The sequence below is a fragment of the Staurois parvus genome, unplaced genomic scaffold, assembly GCF_062004578.1.
Source record: "Staurois parvus isolate SC_StPar_1 unplaced genomic scaffold, SC_StPar_1.0 ptg002575l, whole genome shotgun sequence".
NCBI lineage: Eukaryota > Metazoa > Chordata > Amphibia > Anura > Ranidae > Staurois > Staurois parvus.
This window is the reverse complement of record NW_028320371.1, coordinates 27501-44172: the sequence shown is the minus strand read 5'-3', so window position 1 is coordinate 44172 and position 16672 is coordinate 27501. Positions and strand designations below refer to the sequence as shown.

Sequence of the window (16672 nt, the reverse complement as noted above, 5' to 3'; positions counted from 1 at the left end):
TAAATGTGAATTGTGTTCAGGTATTAATTTGCTAACTTGATATCTGTATAATGTGTCTGACAGACCTCGGTGCTCCACATGTGCTCCCTCTTCCACGCCTTCATCTTTGCCCAGCTGTGGACGGTATACTGCGAGCAGGCCGCCATCGCTCCAACTGTCCAGAACCAGAACGAGTTCAGCTTCACGGCCATCCTGACAGCACTGGAGTTCTGGAGCCGCGTCACTCCCAGCGTCCTCCAGCTGATGGCGCACAACACTGTGGTATGTAAGATCTCGCTGGGTCAGAGGAGGTGATGCCCCCATTCTTAACAAGTTCAATTTACTAAGCTGTAATCCATGTTTTTGTCGTAGCACCTAACTTTTTTTTTCAGTTTTTTTTTTTTCTTCAAGAGGAAAGCAAGATGGTACAATAATAATACAGTTGTGTTTACAAGTCTCCCTCCTCTGGCAGAAATGCTGACATTTTGGCATTGATATTGAAAATCTGACTGATCCTGCCAAAAGCTGTCTATTATTGAAGGATAGTGATGATGTGAAGCCATTTATTATCACATGTTTGGCTCTTTTTTAAATCCCAATGAAATTAGAAATCCCCCAAATGGCCCAGATCAAAAGTCTCCGCCCCCAGATCAGAAGTCTCCACCCTCGGATCAGAAGTTTCCCTCCCCCTGGAATGTTCGGCCTTGGTACAGACACACAAGGGGACACACGGGGTACAATGGCCATTAAAGGTTCATTTCCCACATCTGTGGCTTTTTAAGTTGCAATCAGTGTCTGTGTATAAATAGTCAGTGAGTTTGTTGCTCTCACGTGGAGGCACTGAGCAGGCTAGATACTGAGCCATGAGGAGCAGAAAAGAACTGTCAAAAGACCTGTGTAACAAGGTAATGGAACTTTATAAAGATGGAAAAGGATATAAAAGGATTTTTAAAGCCTTGAATATGCCAGTCAGTACTGTTCAATCACTCGGCCCTTTAAGGGTTCCAGAAGCCGGGAGGCAGGGTGGGGTTTAGGGTCATGTGAGCGCTGTCACGGCGGTCACATGATCAGGAATGGTTCCAATCGAAAGAGGAGATCGGGACCTTTCCGTGAGTACCGGACATGTGTGCTGGGAGTGCTCAGGGTGCACGCTCTTGGCACATATGTCCTTTTTTAATTGCGCGCAAATGTGTGGCCACTCGGCGTCTAGGCCCAGACGCTGGGAGGCTGCACATTTGTGTGCGGCCGGCGTGAAGAGGTTAAGAAGTGGAAAATTTGGGGATCTATTGATACCAAGCCAAGGTCAGGTAGATCAAGGACGATTGCAGCCACAACTGCCAGAAGAAATGTTCGGGATACAAAGATAAACTCTTCACAGGTCACCTCGGGAGAAATCCAGGCTGCTCTGGAAAAAGACGGTGCGGTTGTTTCAAGGTGCGAAATAAGACGATAATACTTGAACAAAAATGAGCTGAATGGTCATCACAGCTTCTGGCACACTGTAATCTGGAGTGACGAGACCAAAATAGAGCTTTATGGTCACAACCAACCATAAGCTCTATGTTTGGAGAGGGGTCAACAGCGACAAGAATACCATCCCCACTGTGAAGCATGGTGGTGGCTCACTGATGTTTTGGGGGGGGTGAGATGTAAAGGCACAGGGAATCTTGTGAAAATTGATGGCAAGATGAATGCAGTGTGTTATTGGAAAATACTAGCAGACAATTTTCTTTCTTCTGCATGAAAGCTGCGCATGGGACACTCTGGGACTTTCTAGAATGACAATGACCCCAAGCACAAGGCCAAGATGGCCCTCCAGTGGTTATAGCAGAATGTGAAGGTTCTGGAGAGGCCATCACAGTCTCTTGACCTTCATAGCCACCCTGGGGAGATCTCCAATGTGCAGTTCATGCCAGACCACCAAACACTTTGCATGTCCTGGAGGTATTTTGCCGAGACAGATGGGCAGCTTTACCACCGGCAAGAATTCGGGGGCCTCATAGACAACTATTAGAGAAGACGGCATACTGTCATTGATGCTAAAGGGGCGCCAAACAGGATTAGGAACTAAGGGGAGGCAGACTTTTGAACAGGGGGCATATCATTGGTTTACTTGTTGCAAGGTTCTGTTTTATGATTGGTCCATTCTGTTATCACCTCCAGTTACAGAATATGAGTCCCATAAGAAATACAAGAAATGGGTTTAGCCTGCTCACTCATAGTCCATCCTGTATATTACCAGTTCTCCAAGGGGAGGCAAACTTTTCAGCACAACTGTTCACATTTTTCAGACCTAGAGCCTTTGGCTTCATGTAGTCATACATATGTAGAAACACAGCATACATTTTGTTTGGCAATAACAACATAGTATTGGCCGTTGGCCATTATCATCAGTGTCATTGGCCATTACCATCAGTGTCATTGACCATTATCATCAGTGTCATTGGCCATTATCATCAGTGTCATTGGCCATTATCATCAGTGTCATTGACCATTATCATCAGTGTCATTGGCCATTATCATCAGTGTCATTGGCCATTATCACCAGTGCCATTGGCCATTATCACCAGTGCCATTGGCCATTATCACCAGTGCCATTGGCCATTATCACCAGTGCCATTGGCCATTATCATCAGTGTCATTGGCCATTATCATCAGTGTCATTGGCCATTATCACCAGTGCCATTGGCCATTATCACCAGTGCCATTGGCCATTATCATCAGTGTCATTGGCCATTATCATCAGTGTCATTGGCCATTATCATCAATGTCATTGGCCATTATCACCAATAACAATATAGTATTGGCCATTATCATCAGCTATCAAGCCATGGCCTTGCTTTTAGGCATAATGTGCATTGCTGATTTGAGTGGTACCTTTTGCTTCCTCCGAACGTTTAAAAACTTTTCAAAGAGAAAATAGAGAGTCACCGCAAAAAAGGGGATTTCTCTTACCCATTTGGGAAAATGGGGGATTCTGGGTCCTAATAAGGGAAAAGGGTTTTTATGGCTTCTCCATATAAAAGGGGATGAAAAGCCTAAAACGGAGGTCATGGGGTAGATGTGATGGGGGATCCTCTGATGTGATAGGGGGATAGAGTAGAAAGAGGGGGCCTGGGTGGTGGGGGAAGAGATGGTAAGGGAATGTGGGGGTGAGTGTAGGGGGAAAGGAAGATGCATCCACTATTCCAGAGAGCCTTATCCTTACCAGCCCAGGAACATGGGACTTGACCCCTAAGGTTCCACAGAAGAGTGTCTTATCCGTTTGGCATGGGCGTTCCCATAATCCTGAGAGTGGGTAAAGTTAAACCTGAAAAATCAGGTCTTCTTAAATCTCTTGCCTTGATCATTACGTGTGGTATTTAAAGTTCTCGTAGTATATAAGTCCTAGACTTTCAGAGACCGCATGGCTAAAGTGGTGGTGGGGGGTGGCATTTATTACCATTTGGCTGTGATGCACGCTCTAGCCGCGTTTATTAAATGTATCAACAGGAAGTGTTTGTAGCTATATATAGATAGATGAATGAGATGCAGCAAAAAGGCCGCAGGTTTCTTCCCCAGGTATCACGTACCTGGTGATGGAGGCCAATGGAGAGAGGGCTTCCCTTGCGGCTAAATTCCGGACTCCCCTGAGAGTGGGACAGCGGGAGTCAGGCCCAAAGTTGCACAGGTCACCTGTAGGAGTGCTGGTTGGTGGTCCACTCAGAAGCACAGCTGATGCACGGAGATAGGTCTGCAGACAGGAGACGCCTGTGCGTGGTATGCAAGCCCTTCCGGGATTTAGATGTTTACTGGGCAGTCGGTTCAAGCCAAGGTCAGGTACCAGGTGGGAATCAGAGCGGACGTAGTCAGATGGGATAGCCGAGGTCATACACAGAGGAGCGAGAGAGAGAGAGTATCCGTAAGCCAAGCCGAGGTCAGATCAGGGGTAAGGCAGAGTAGACAGGTCCAGGAGCAAGCCGAGTCGGTAACAGGAAATCACAAGTCAGAATCACAGGAAACAGGAACAGGGCACGGGGAGCTAGAGATCATCCAGCAACCAGAGGAAGTGATGAGCCTCCTTATAAAGGCCGTCTGGCACCAGACTGAGGCTGATGTATACTTCTGCGGCCATGTAGAGTACTGGCAAAAATGCCAGATCTTCCAGAACTTCTGCTGTGGACAGGACCCTGACACCAGGTCAGTTACTTTATAAAGTTTTGTATTTCATCCCATAAGCCCCTGAGATAGAAACATTCCCAGAAGGCCTTAACCAGGTCCCTTTGATGTCACCATCTTCTGGAAGAGACTCGTGAATAGAACCTATCTAGGGTTGAAGGGATTCTATACCACCCTGATAACATTTTAAAATCTGATTCTTGTATCCTAATAACTATTGATGATTTGTAAGCAAAATAAAAGATATTGTCTCGTTGGACATTTGAAAGCGAGAGTCCAAGATCTCTTTTCCATTTGAGTAGTAATGTAAGACATCCTCTGTAGGTGGTTGGTCAATCCATTGGTACAAGTCGGATAGGGCATAATCTTCTGGGGAAGAGTCGAGATATATTGGTAGGCGATGTAGCAAGTTCCTGTGATTTAGGCAGGGAAAGGAGAAAATGTCTGATTTGGGTTATTCTCCACGAGATATGGAGGGTCAGTCATAGCCTGTATTTCAGGAGTAGTCTCCCAACCTCTCGGGTTCTAAAAAATGTTGGATTCTATATTTGTTCATAAGTAATTGGGATTTAAAACCGCATTCTGAACTTCTTGGTAGTAAGGAAGGATAGCTGAGGACCAGGGAGGACAGAGAAATGCGGGAACTATTTGACAGAAGTCTCTTGGACCAAGGTATGGAGGGTCTCCCCTATCAAGGGGTGTTGTTATCAAACTTTATTTGTTGAAAATAATGTCCATTATGGCAAATAAGAATCATCAAAGCTTAGTGGACGGAGTGGGTAGTTATTTTTGTAAGGGCCATTTTAATCCAAAACTGGATTGGTAACCAATCAGGTGAATCTCTTGCCTGGTTAATATGTCTTTCTGGGACCTCAGTGGTGATATTTGGCAAAAGTAAAGTGTCTCTTCTTTGTTTACTTTGTCTTTTCCTTTCCCTGTCCTTTCATTTCCTTTTTACTTACAATTTATTCCTCTTTCTTTATTTACACCTCTCTTTTTTTCCTTTTCCTTCCCCTTCCTCTGCTCTTCATTACCTTTCACTTTCATTCCCTTAATTTCCTTTCTTCTTTTCCCCTTTTGTGTTCTTTCCTCTTTCCATCCTTTCCCTTCCTATTTCATTTCTTTTCCCCTTTCTCGTATTTTAATTACCTTCCCTTTACTTTTATCTTTTCTTCCTTTTCTTTCTCTTTCATTTCTCCCTTTTTCCTTCCATTCCCTTCCTTCTCTATCTTCATTTCCCCTTTCCCTTTCTCCTTTCTCCCTACCTTTCTTTTTCTCATTTCCCCTTTCCTGTTTCTTTCACTTCCCTTTCCTTGCCAATCTTACCTTTCCATTCTTCCTTTCCTTTTTTATCGTTCCCTTTTCCTTTTCTCCCATTTTACCTTTCCTCCCCCCTTTCCACTTTCCTGTCCTGTCCTTACCTCAACCCACCACACCCTCCTTTCTCACAAGGCCAAAACACAGCTCTTGCCTATGGATTCTCCAATGAGCTCTTTATTCTACATTATAAAAGGTCCATCAAAGTCCTTGTAAGTCTTCTGGCCTTGTAATGGCTATTCCAGTTGGATAGAACTGGAACTTCAAGTCAGCATATCTCATCACTGGAATCCTTCTTATACAGAAAAGGGCAACTGCTGAACAAATGTAACCTAAAATATTAGTACTGGATGGACTAGTAAAGAATTCAGATTCAATACCACTTGGCTGTGAGAAGGGGAGTTGCAGAACCTATGGCCAGTCTTGACTCCAGAGCTTTAGGCCCTCTAGTCTCATTTTGAGCCCGTATTAAAACCAAAGGAGACCAGTGCAAAATAAAAAAAAACATTCTTGAATCATATCAAAAGTAGAAGAAAAGTTGGTGCAATTTTCTAGAAAAATAAATTGTGTAGAAAGGGGAGGTGATTAGGTAAAAGGTGTAAAAGCAAACTTCTATAAATAAAGTCAATATTAAGTTCAGTGTATTATTAGAGCTTTACTTTCACACCTTCTACCTAGACGAGTTCACAGCGTTTACCTTCTACTGCAACACCAAAGCCTCTTACAGTCCTAAAATTATTTTATGAATAAAGATTTTTTAATAAGTATCAGTACATTTAGTTGATTTATTATGGTGTCCTCCCACTTGTGAACACTAATTCTTTGTTGGTCTAGAATAGTCATCCTCAACCAGGGTTCCGTCTTGGTCTAGAACAGTCACTCTCAACCAGCCTTCCGTCTTCGTCTAGAACAGTCATTCTCAACCAGGGTTCAGTCTTGGTCTAGAACAATCATGCTTAACCAGGATTCCTCCATAGGTGTCCAGGGGTTCCTTGAACTGTGGTTGCTTGACCTCACATCTAATGGTGCCAGGACCAGTGCCACATGGCACTTGTGAATAGGGATTCTGTTTTGGTCTAGAACAGTCATCCTCAACCAGGGTTTCTGTCTTGGTCTAGAACAGTCATCCTCAACCAGGGTTTCTGTCTTGGTCTAGAACAGTCATCCTCAACCAGGGTTTCTGTCTTGGTCTAGAACAGTCATCCTCAACCAGGGTTTCTGTCTTGGTCTAGAACAGTCATCCTCAACCAGGGTTTCTGTCTTTGTCTAGAAAAGTCATCCTCAACCAGGGTTTCTGTCTTGGTTTAGAACAGTCATCCTGAACCAGCCTTCCATCTTGGTCTAGAACAGTCATCCTCAGGGGTGGACTGACCATTTGGATACTCGGGGTACTGCCCAAGGGCCCAGGGTCAGTAGGGGCCCCATGAGATGCCCCTGGTACCTTTCATAGGCTTTTTTGGGTGTGGTTTGAATGTGGGCGAGGACACAGGGGCCCCATGATCCCCTATTGCCCGGGGGCCCCATAAGTTGTCAGTCCACCCCTGGTCATCCTCAACCAGCCTTCCCTCTTGGTCTAGAACAGTAATATTCAACCAGCCTTCCGTCTTGGTCTAGAACAGTCATCCTCAACCAGCCTTCCGTCTTGGTCTATAACAGTCCTTCTCAAACAGGGTTCCATCTTGGTCTAGATCAACCATTCTCAACCAGGGTTCCTCCATAGGTGTCCAGGGGTTCTTTGAACTGTGGTTGTTTGACCTCACATCTAATGATGCCAGGACCAGTGGCTCATGGCAGAGCCAGCAGCATGGCAACAATGGTCTTTTTATCTCCCTGTAAGAGTGGCAATCAGACCAACATTGTAAAGTCTAAATTTTTGCCCACTAGTTACCAATATAAGACACATTGTTTCCACTGATCTTTGATGAATTGGATTTGGTAGGGGTTCCCTGTGACCTGAATGCTATTTTAAAGGTTCCTCTGAAATAAAAAGGTTGAGAAAGGCTGGTCTAGAGTAGAATAGAGGTGGTAGAGGATTGGGGTGCCTGAAAATGTTCATGTTCTTAAATGGCACCATGAGTAAAATAAAGGATGAGAAACGCTACCCTAGGCCACATTCTTCGTTGGCTGTGCAGAGATCTTGCCCAGGAAGGAAGACCTGGCCAACAAGACTAAATCTGGCCATAGATGGATCGAAATGTAACTGTTTCAGCAGGTACTGGCCTAATTTCAATCTGTCTGTTGCACTTCCTGTTCAAGGGGAGTTCTTCTATGGACCGCCCTTGAAAGGATTTGTTGGAACATTTTGCTTCAGTGTATTCTGACAGTGGAGTAGTACCGCTGTCAGAATACAATGACACAGCAGAGAACTCCTCCTTCCACCTCAGTTGTGTGGATGGGAGAACCTGTTCAGGTTTTTTTCAATCAGATTGCTGGCTGATCAAAAAAAAACATATACGAGGATGGCCAGCTGTAGTGGGCCCCACACCTATGTATTCTATGAGGCCCTCTCTGACCCTGTGATATGGGAAAGTATATAGACCTGTGAGATGAGGTTACCGTTACACCTTGCAAGGCCAGAAGTCTTCGTGATGGTTTTCTGAGAGGGATCATTAAGGGATCCTTTGAAGATTAAGATGTGATCCCTGCAAGGTTGCTAAACCTGATCAAATCTGTTGACTAGTTACTGATTCCATGGTGTCCTCATGACGCATACCCTTACAACGTTTGTTTTATCGTTTTCAGATGGTAGAGATGGTCTGCCTGCATCTGATCAGCTTAATGGAGGCTCTACAGGAATGCAATTCCACCGTCTTTGTTAAAGTAAGTTATGTGCTACACCATAATTCTCTGCTTTCAGACCTATCTGTACAAGGGGAACCAGGAGCTCATATTCATTTCACTTAGGCAGGAATCCGTAATCCGTAAACAAAGATATTCAAGTAATTAAAGGAGAACTCAAGCAAAGTGCATCATTGATACAAAAAAAAAATGCATTCAGGCAAAACACTCGGAGCTTAGATTGTCCTTCATCTTCATTCTGCATCCAGCAGTAAACAAGCTTGTGAACCATTGTATTTAAAAAGGAGTGCGCTGTCCCTTTAAATATTAACATTAGCAATGTGTACTGATGGAAAGGAGATCTGGTGGTTCTATTGCAATGAAGAAAAACTGATGGTTTTGCTTCAAGTAATCAGCTGATGGTTCTTCTCTGAAGGAGAGGGGAGCTGAGGGATCTGTTCTGATGGAGAGCAGAGATGGTGCTTCTGCTTTACAGAGGGGGGATGGTTCTTTTAGATAAAATGGGAAGCTGTTTTGCTCTGATAGAGAGTGGAGCTGGTGGTTCTTCTTTAATGGATAGGAGAGCTGATGAATCCTGCTCTGATGGAACAGGGATCTGATGGTTCTACTCTAATGAGGAGTGGAGCTGATGGTTCTGCCTTACTGGAATTCGGAACTGGTGGTTCTACTTTGATGGACAGTGGAGCTGATGGCTCTTTTCTGATAGATAGGGGAACTGATCGCTCTTTTCTGTTAGAGAGGGAAACTGATTGATCTTTTCTGATAGAGAGGCGAGCTGATGGCTCTTTTCTGATAGGGGAACTGATGGCTCTTTTCTTATGGAGAGGGGATCTGATGATTATACTTTGATGGACAGTGGAGCCGAGAGCTCTTTGCTGTTGGAGAGGGGAGCTGATGGCTCTTTTCTGATAGAGAGGGGAATTGATCGCTCTTTTCTGTTAGAGAGGGGAACTGATTGATCTTTTCTGATAGAGAGGCGTGCTGATGGTTCTTTTCTGATAGGGGAACTCATGGCTCTTTTCTGATAGAGATGGGAATTGATGGCTCTTTTCTTATGGAGAGGGGATCTGATGATTATACTTTGATGAACAGTAGATCCAGGAGCTGTTGGAGAGGGGAGCTGATGGCTCTTTTCTGGTGGAGAGGGGAACTGATGGCTCATTTCTGGTGGAGAGGGGAACTGATGGCTCTCTTCTTGAGAGGGGAGCTGATGATTGTTCTTTGATGGACAATGAGCCGAGAGCTCTTTGCTGTTGGAGAGGGGAGCTGATGGATCTTTTCTGGTGGAGAGGGGAACTGATGGCTCTTTTCTTATGGAGAGGGGAGCTGATGATTGTTCTTTGATGGACATTGGAGCCGAGAGCTCTTTGCTGTTGAAGAGGGCAGCTGATGGCTCTTTTCTGGTGGAGACAGGAACTGATGGCTCTTTTCTGGTGGAGAGGGGAACTGATAGCTATCTTCTTGAGAGGGGAGCTGATGATTATTCTTTGATGAACAGTGGATCCAGGAGCTCTTTGCTGTTGGAGAGGGGAGCTGATGGCTCTTTTCTGGTGGAGAGGGGAACTGATGGTTCTCTTCTTATGGAGAGGGGATCTGATGATTGTATTTTGATGAACAGTAGATCCAGGAGCTCTTTGCTGTTGGAGAGGGGAGCTGATGGCTCTTTTCTGGTGGAGAGGGGAACTGATGGCTCATTTCTTATGGAGAGGGGAGCTGATTATTGTACTTTGATGGACAAAGGAGCTGATGGCTCTTGTCTGATGGAGATTTGAGTTGATGGACCTGCTCTAATGACGATGGTATTTGATGATATTGCTGTGATGGATAGACAGTGCAGGGTTAACATCAGAGGAGCCTGATCTCCCCTCTCATCATTCAGTAGCGTATAAGTCAGTATTATGCTGAACGTCATCATCCCAGACATTTTATTGGTCTGAGCATTGTTTGTATCACCTAAGCAGTACAGACAGGAATAGTATCAATATATTTATAAAATCCTGTTGACCAGGATTTGACCAGCGACAGACCCACTCATGCAGCTGGAAAACACAGTTCTTTGCATTTCCTGGCATACAAGTGCTTGTAATCCCTTCGCATCTGCAAAGCCTTTTGTGTGGCGGCTGTTTGGCATATTTATGTAAGGGCAGAAGCTCTTGAGTCTGAGAATGTCAGTATGATGCAACAAAACACTTTATCTAATTACCCTGAAAGCTTTTTTTCTCTTCCATGACATGATGTATAGGAAGCCAGGGTGCCTTTCTAGAATGGAATGAAAGGTGACTCATCAGATCGAGTCAATAACAATTATCTTGGGGCCAAAGATTTAGAAGTGTAATTGCAGATCTTGATAATGTTAAAAGGACATAATTGCATTCATATTCTGGAGCAGAGATGGAATAGCATAGGGATAATAAAGCAATAGAGGTTGATTTATTCTGAGTGGAGCTGAGCAGTGCACTGCACTAGACATGGGTGGCCGCAAATGCAGAGGAACTACAAGTGTAACCAAGCCCTTCCAGGCGGTTGTTCAGGGGGTTGGGGGTCAGTAATAGTTGACCCGAAATGTAAAATGTGTTTCATGTCTCTGATAACCATGGATTTTTTGGACAGTAGGCATAATGAGCAGCCATAACGGTATGACAGCCGAATCCTTCTGCGGCACAGTCATGGATTTATATAGCCCAGGAGGGTTTGGAGCACTGGAACCCAAAGTGTTCAACATCCTCCTAATCAGTCTGTGGAGTCCATATATCAGAGTGTAGTAACTCCAGTGGGGCAACTCTCAGATCCACACCAATTGGTAAACTCTCAGATCCGCTCCAATTGGGCAACTCTCAGATCCGCTCCAATTGGGCAACTCTCAGATCCGCTCCAATTGGGCAACTCTCAGATCCGCTCCAATTGGGCAACTCTCAGATCCGCTCCAATTGGGTAACTCTCAGATCCACTCCAATTGGGCAACTCTCAGATCCACTCCAATTGGGCAACTGTCAGATCCACTCCAATTGGGCAACTCTCAAATCCACTCCAATTGGGAAATTCTCAGATCCACTCCAATTGGGCAACTCTCAGATTCACTCCAATTGGGCAACTCTTAAATCCACACTAATTGGGCAACTCTCAGATCCACACCAATTGGGCAACTCTCAGATCCACTCCAACTGGGCAACTCTCAGATCCACTCCAACTGGGCAACTGTCAGATCCACTCCAATTGGGCAACTGTCAGATCCACTCCAATTGGGAAATTCTCAGATCCACTCCAATTGGGCAACTGTCAGATCCACTCCAATTGGGCAACTGTCAGATCCGCTCCAATTGGGCAACTGTCAGATCCGCTCCAATTGGGCAACTGTCAGATCCGCTCCAATTGGGCAACTCTCAGATCCGCTCCAATTGGGCAACTGTCAGATCCGCTCCAATTGGGCAACTGTCAGATCCGCTCCAATTGGGCAACTGTCAGATCCGCTCCAATTGGGCAACTGTCAGATCCACTCCAATTGGGCAACTGTCAGATCCACTCCAATTGGGCAACTGTCAGATCCACTCCAATTGGGCAACTCTCAGATCCGCTCCAATTGGAAAACTCTCAGATCCGCTCCAATTGGAAAACTCTCAGATCCGCTCCAATTGGAAAACTCTCAGATCCACTCCAATGGGGCAACTGTCAGATCCACTCCAATTGGGCAACTCTCAGATCCACTCCATATGGGCAACTCTCAGATCCACTCCAACTGGGCAACTCTCAGATCCGCTCCATATGGGCAACTCTCAGATCCGCTTCAATTGGGAAACTCTCAGATCCACTCCAATGGGGCAACACTCAAAAGGCTGTTGTTTGAGACATATTTATACGATCTGAAGAGAAACCAGAGTATGGGGGGTAGATATACTTAAACTGGTGAACTCCAAATCTGGTGCAGCTGTGCATGGCAGCCAATCAGCTTTGAACTTCAGCTTGTTGAATTAATCTTTGGCAATAAAACTTGGAAGCCGATTGGTTTCTTTGCAGAGTTGCACCAAATTTTGCACTCTCTAGTTTTAGTAAATCAGCCCCTGTGGTGTCAAAAAAAGAGATTGCCAAATGATGGTTAAGTCTAAGCATGTTTATTGATCAGAAAAACCAAAGCAAGCCAATGCATTTCAATTGTTCTGAGGCTCCCCCTTTTTCAGGAAAAAAAATGAAATATAAAAAGTATTACAAGTAATACAAAAAGTAGATATTGTAAAAAAAAAAGTATATGATTATGATTTTTTTTTAAATAAAATCTAGATTCTACAGTAAGCATTTTACTGGATCCTTATGACAAGGCTAAATACCAGATGGCACCATCAGACTATTTCTTTTTTTAAACCACTGGGATGCCAATAGTGCGTTGAGCTGTCCGTTCGCTAACTTGTTTTTTCATTTTCTTTTAAGCTGATTCCTATGTGGTTACCGATGATCCAATCAAACATAAAGGTGAGTGTCCAAATGGGATCCTCTGTAACAAAATCAAACAGCTTAAAGTGTAAGCCAGTCATAGACTGTGATGTCTGCTAATAGCTCGGCGACGGCGTAGTCTTCGAAGACACTCTGCCAGGTCTGATGAGCTTTTCCTCCCATTCAAAAGAATAGGCTGTAAAAACGCACCGCTGTCACGGTCAGGGGTCAGGCTTGGGGACCAGTAGCTATGGCAAAAGAGAGGCTCCCACCGACCAGCTGGATAAGTACACAGGCAGGTCACCCTGGTGGATGATATGGGCTCATCCGAGGTGTGGGATCTAAGCCCTAACCAGTATTCACCAGAGCTCCTGATGGTGGGGATGGATTTTGCTGTATATTAGTACCAGGTTGCAGTCTTCATGATCTCCCCACCAGGAGGTGATCAAGCCAGGGTCCAGTAGTAGCAGATATAGCAGGTAGGGATCAAGCAGAAGCGTAGTCAGTAAACAAGTCAAAGGTCGGTAGCAAGTGGTTGCAGGTTGGGATCCAGCAGAAGTGTAGTTGAGGAACAAGCCAAAGATCGGTTACAAGTGGTTGCAGGCTGGGCTTAAGCAGAACTGTAGATGAGGAACAAGCCAAAGGTCGGTAACAAGTGGTTGCAGGTTGGGCTTAAGCAGAACTGTAGATGAGGAACAAGCCAAAGGTCGGTAACAAGTGGTTGCAGGTTGGGCTTAAGCAGAACTGTAGATGAGGAACAAGCCAAAGGTCGGTAACAAGTGGTTGCAGGTTGGGATCAAGAAGAAGTGTAGTCGAGGAACATGCCAAAGGTTGGTAACAAGTTGTTGCAGGTTGGGATCAAGAAGAAGTGTAGTCGAGGAACAAGGCAAAGGTCGGTAACAAGTGGTTGCAGGTTGGGAACAAGCAGAATTATAGTCAGTAAACAAGTCAAAGGTCAGTAACAAGTGGTTGCAGGTTGGGATCCAGCAGAAGTATAGTGGAGGAACAAACCAAAGGTCGGTAACAAGTGGTTGCAGGTTGGGATCAAGCAGAAGCGTAGTCGAGGAACAAGCCAAAGGTCTATAACGTAAGTAGTAATGAAGATACAGACGGCTGCAGGAGTGACAAGAGCAAGATATTGGCTGGAGAGAGCATAATAATCTGGAAATCAGAAAGTGCAAACACATGACTTAAATAGGAAGCTCATGGGAGGAGTAAAGGGTTTAAGGTTCATCAGAAACAAGGGTCAAGACAAGGGAGCAGCATCCCAGGTGGCTCAGCAAGAGGTACTGCCAGACACAGCAGAGGTTGCAAGTTCAGACCCAGGTCCTGGCAACCACACGAGAATGCGCACGTTCCAACGGAGAGTGCACTGGTACAGCTTACAATTCTCAAAAAATCTTTAATTGGTTAAAATAGAATATTCTTCAAAACCAACTCTGATGAAGAAGTGCTGCTTTGCAACACTTCAGCAAGTATATTAGGGGTTGGCCTTCAAATGAAGCACTAATGGATGGATGAGTGCTTTGGTTGGTTGATGAGATGTTCCTTACAGAAATTACGTGAAAAGCATATCTTTTTACCACTTTTGTGGATATGTTTTTATTTTAACCAATTAAAGATTTTTGAGGCTCTTACACTATGCCAGTTCGCTGTCAATTTCATTTACAGTTTTTTGGAGGATTCCCAGTCTGGAGGGAGCTGCAAGGAAGAGGATGGTTTACCTACTACGTTATATTTAAGAGCCTGTGCCAACAATTTGAATTTTGGCAGACAGACTTCCATCGCTGTCGAGCATTGACATTAGTTTATTATTTTCGGTTTTAGTGTAGTTCTATTCCCGGGTCGTTTGTTTGCCTCACCTTGTCATGATGGGATCCCATGTTCTTGCTCCAGTTTGTAGTGTCATGGCTGAAGGATCCCCATGCAGGGCCGGTGGTAGACTATTCTTCACCCTAGGCAAGACCAGCTGCTTGCTGCAGTTTGTAGTGTCATGGCTGAAGGATCCCCATGCAGTGCCGGTGGTAGACTATTCTTCACCCTAGGCAAGACTAGCTGCTTGCAACTACCCCCCCTCCCCCCCCCCCCAAAAAAAAAAATATAACTTCAACATTTTTAAAAACTATAGAAAATAGAGGAGCCACTTGTAATGGAACCGACCCAGACTGCACTTGAGTACTTCCGTTAGAATACGCCTCCCCATCCGAACACCGACATCAGACACCACAGCTGACCATACATGACTGGACGACACCAGCCTTGAAGTAAACCAGGAGGTAGACTACTTTCTTTGTAGGATTTCTTGCAGCTTGCAGTGCGATTTCCGTGATATTCTATGTATGTGAAATCGCAAGAAAACTGCAGAAAAAGTCACATGAGAACTACTTTAGAAATCGAGCCGCAGCAAATCGCAAATGTTATGACGCTGACATTCACTCTCTCTTCCCCCTTTCCCCTGGCTCTCCCCAGCCGCGGCTTGGTTCCCTTGCCCCCAGTTCCCTCTCCTCAGGTTGAGTAAACAGGTGGGTGGGGGACAGAGGGGTAGTGAAGAACATGGATCTGGCGGGTGGTCAGGAGGCCAAGCATGTCTGTCAACTCCAACCTAAGGGATGACATCAGTCAAGGTTTGGGGTTGGCGTGTGTAATGGAACCGGACCCCGACTGCACTTGGGTACTTCCGCTAGACTCCCGCTTCCACGTCCGAACACTGACAACAGATACCACAGCCGACCATACATGACTAGGCGACACCAGTCTTGAAGTAAACCAGGACGTAGACTAGTTTATTTGAACACAGATACAAGATATATACACTCAGGGGGCAATCCCCCCTCCCTGTATAATGACACAGGACGGGACAATCTACATTTAGTAACAAGAGACACATAGATATTCAAACTTCACCCCAGCAGACAGTCCCATCAGGAGGGAGGGCTGCTGGAGACACCCCCTCACTAAGCTAATACACGTAAACACATACATCCCATAATAGTTTGCTCCCAAGCCAGACAAACAATAGAACAATGAAATGCAGCCACATGACATTAAACAATCAACAACCCCCCACCCCACATATCTCCTAAACATGTCTACACAGTCTGAGACAAAGCCCACCCAATATTAGGACAGATCACCCTGTACCCCTAACAGGCACAGGGTGACTTACACATAAGAGGGATATGGGGAGCTGAGACAGGGGTCTCCCCACCTCTCCAAGGTGAGCTGGGTGCCATGGGCCCCCCACCCAAAGTGACACCCGTCACACCACTAAAATAATTTTCAGGTCTCTGTGAACCCCCAGCACCCAGCAACCTCTAGAGGAACCCTAGGACTCCACAGAACCCTGGCTTAGAAAGTATGATCTAGAAGAACTTTGCTCAACCTTTGTACCCCTGTAGAGTAAAGGAATTGCTGAGACCCCAATAGGAAATCTTAACGGATTACCTGGACTTGGAATAACCCGTTTGGGGTTTTCAACACCACATTATGAGAGTGTATAGGGAACCACACGTACTGTAGATCTATGTGGTAGATGGCTTTTCTGAGGACCAGCAGACAATCAGAGGTATTTCCTGGGGTCAGGACCATAAGTACTGGGAACTATGAAACCTAAAGAGGGGCACCTACCACCCTGGACTGTGTGCTGGGCATGTGCAGCCTCATACGGGCATGCCACTTGCATGACTCAGGTGTGTTGGTGACCTGTTAGTGTCCTGGTACCTCCACCCATGATGAATGCAATGACACCATGAATTATTGGTGGATGCAGGGTGAGGCAAGGAGCAGCAAAGCAGCAGAGAGTGGGGTGTAAGCAGCACTGAACGCAGAGGGATCCTGGCACTGCAGGAGGAGGGGCACAGCTTACAGTGAGAAGGCACAGTGCCCGGGTGCCGTAGCCGTTATTAGGCTGTCAGGAGGCATGCCTGTGTGGCTTTTATCAGCAGAAACCCCGCTATAAGAGATGGGCCCGGAGCCTTGGCAGGTCAGGCTGGGTGCA

At 45.4% G+C, this 16672-nt stretch overlaps 1 protein-coding gene across 1 annotated transcript in view; it reads left to right on the top strand.

The window, feature by feature from the left end:
• Positions 1–16672, top strand: part of LOC149430625 (protein unc-79 homolog) — a 78881-nt gene that overhangs the window by 54435 nt on the left and 7774 nt on the right. The window contains exons 16-18 of the mRNA XM_089666180.1: positions 64–261; positions 8197–8274; positions 12673–12714. Of these exons, the coding sequence (XP_089522306.1) occupies positions 64–261; positions 8197–8274; positions 12673–12714 (318 nt within the window). The remainder of the gene's footprint in view (positions 1–63; positions 262–8196; positions 8275–12672; positions 12715–16672) is intronic.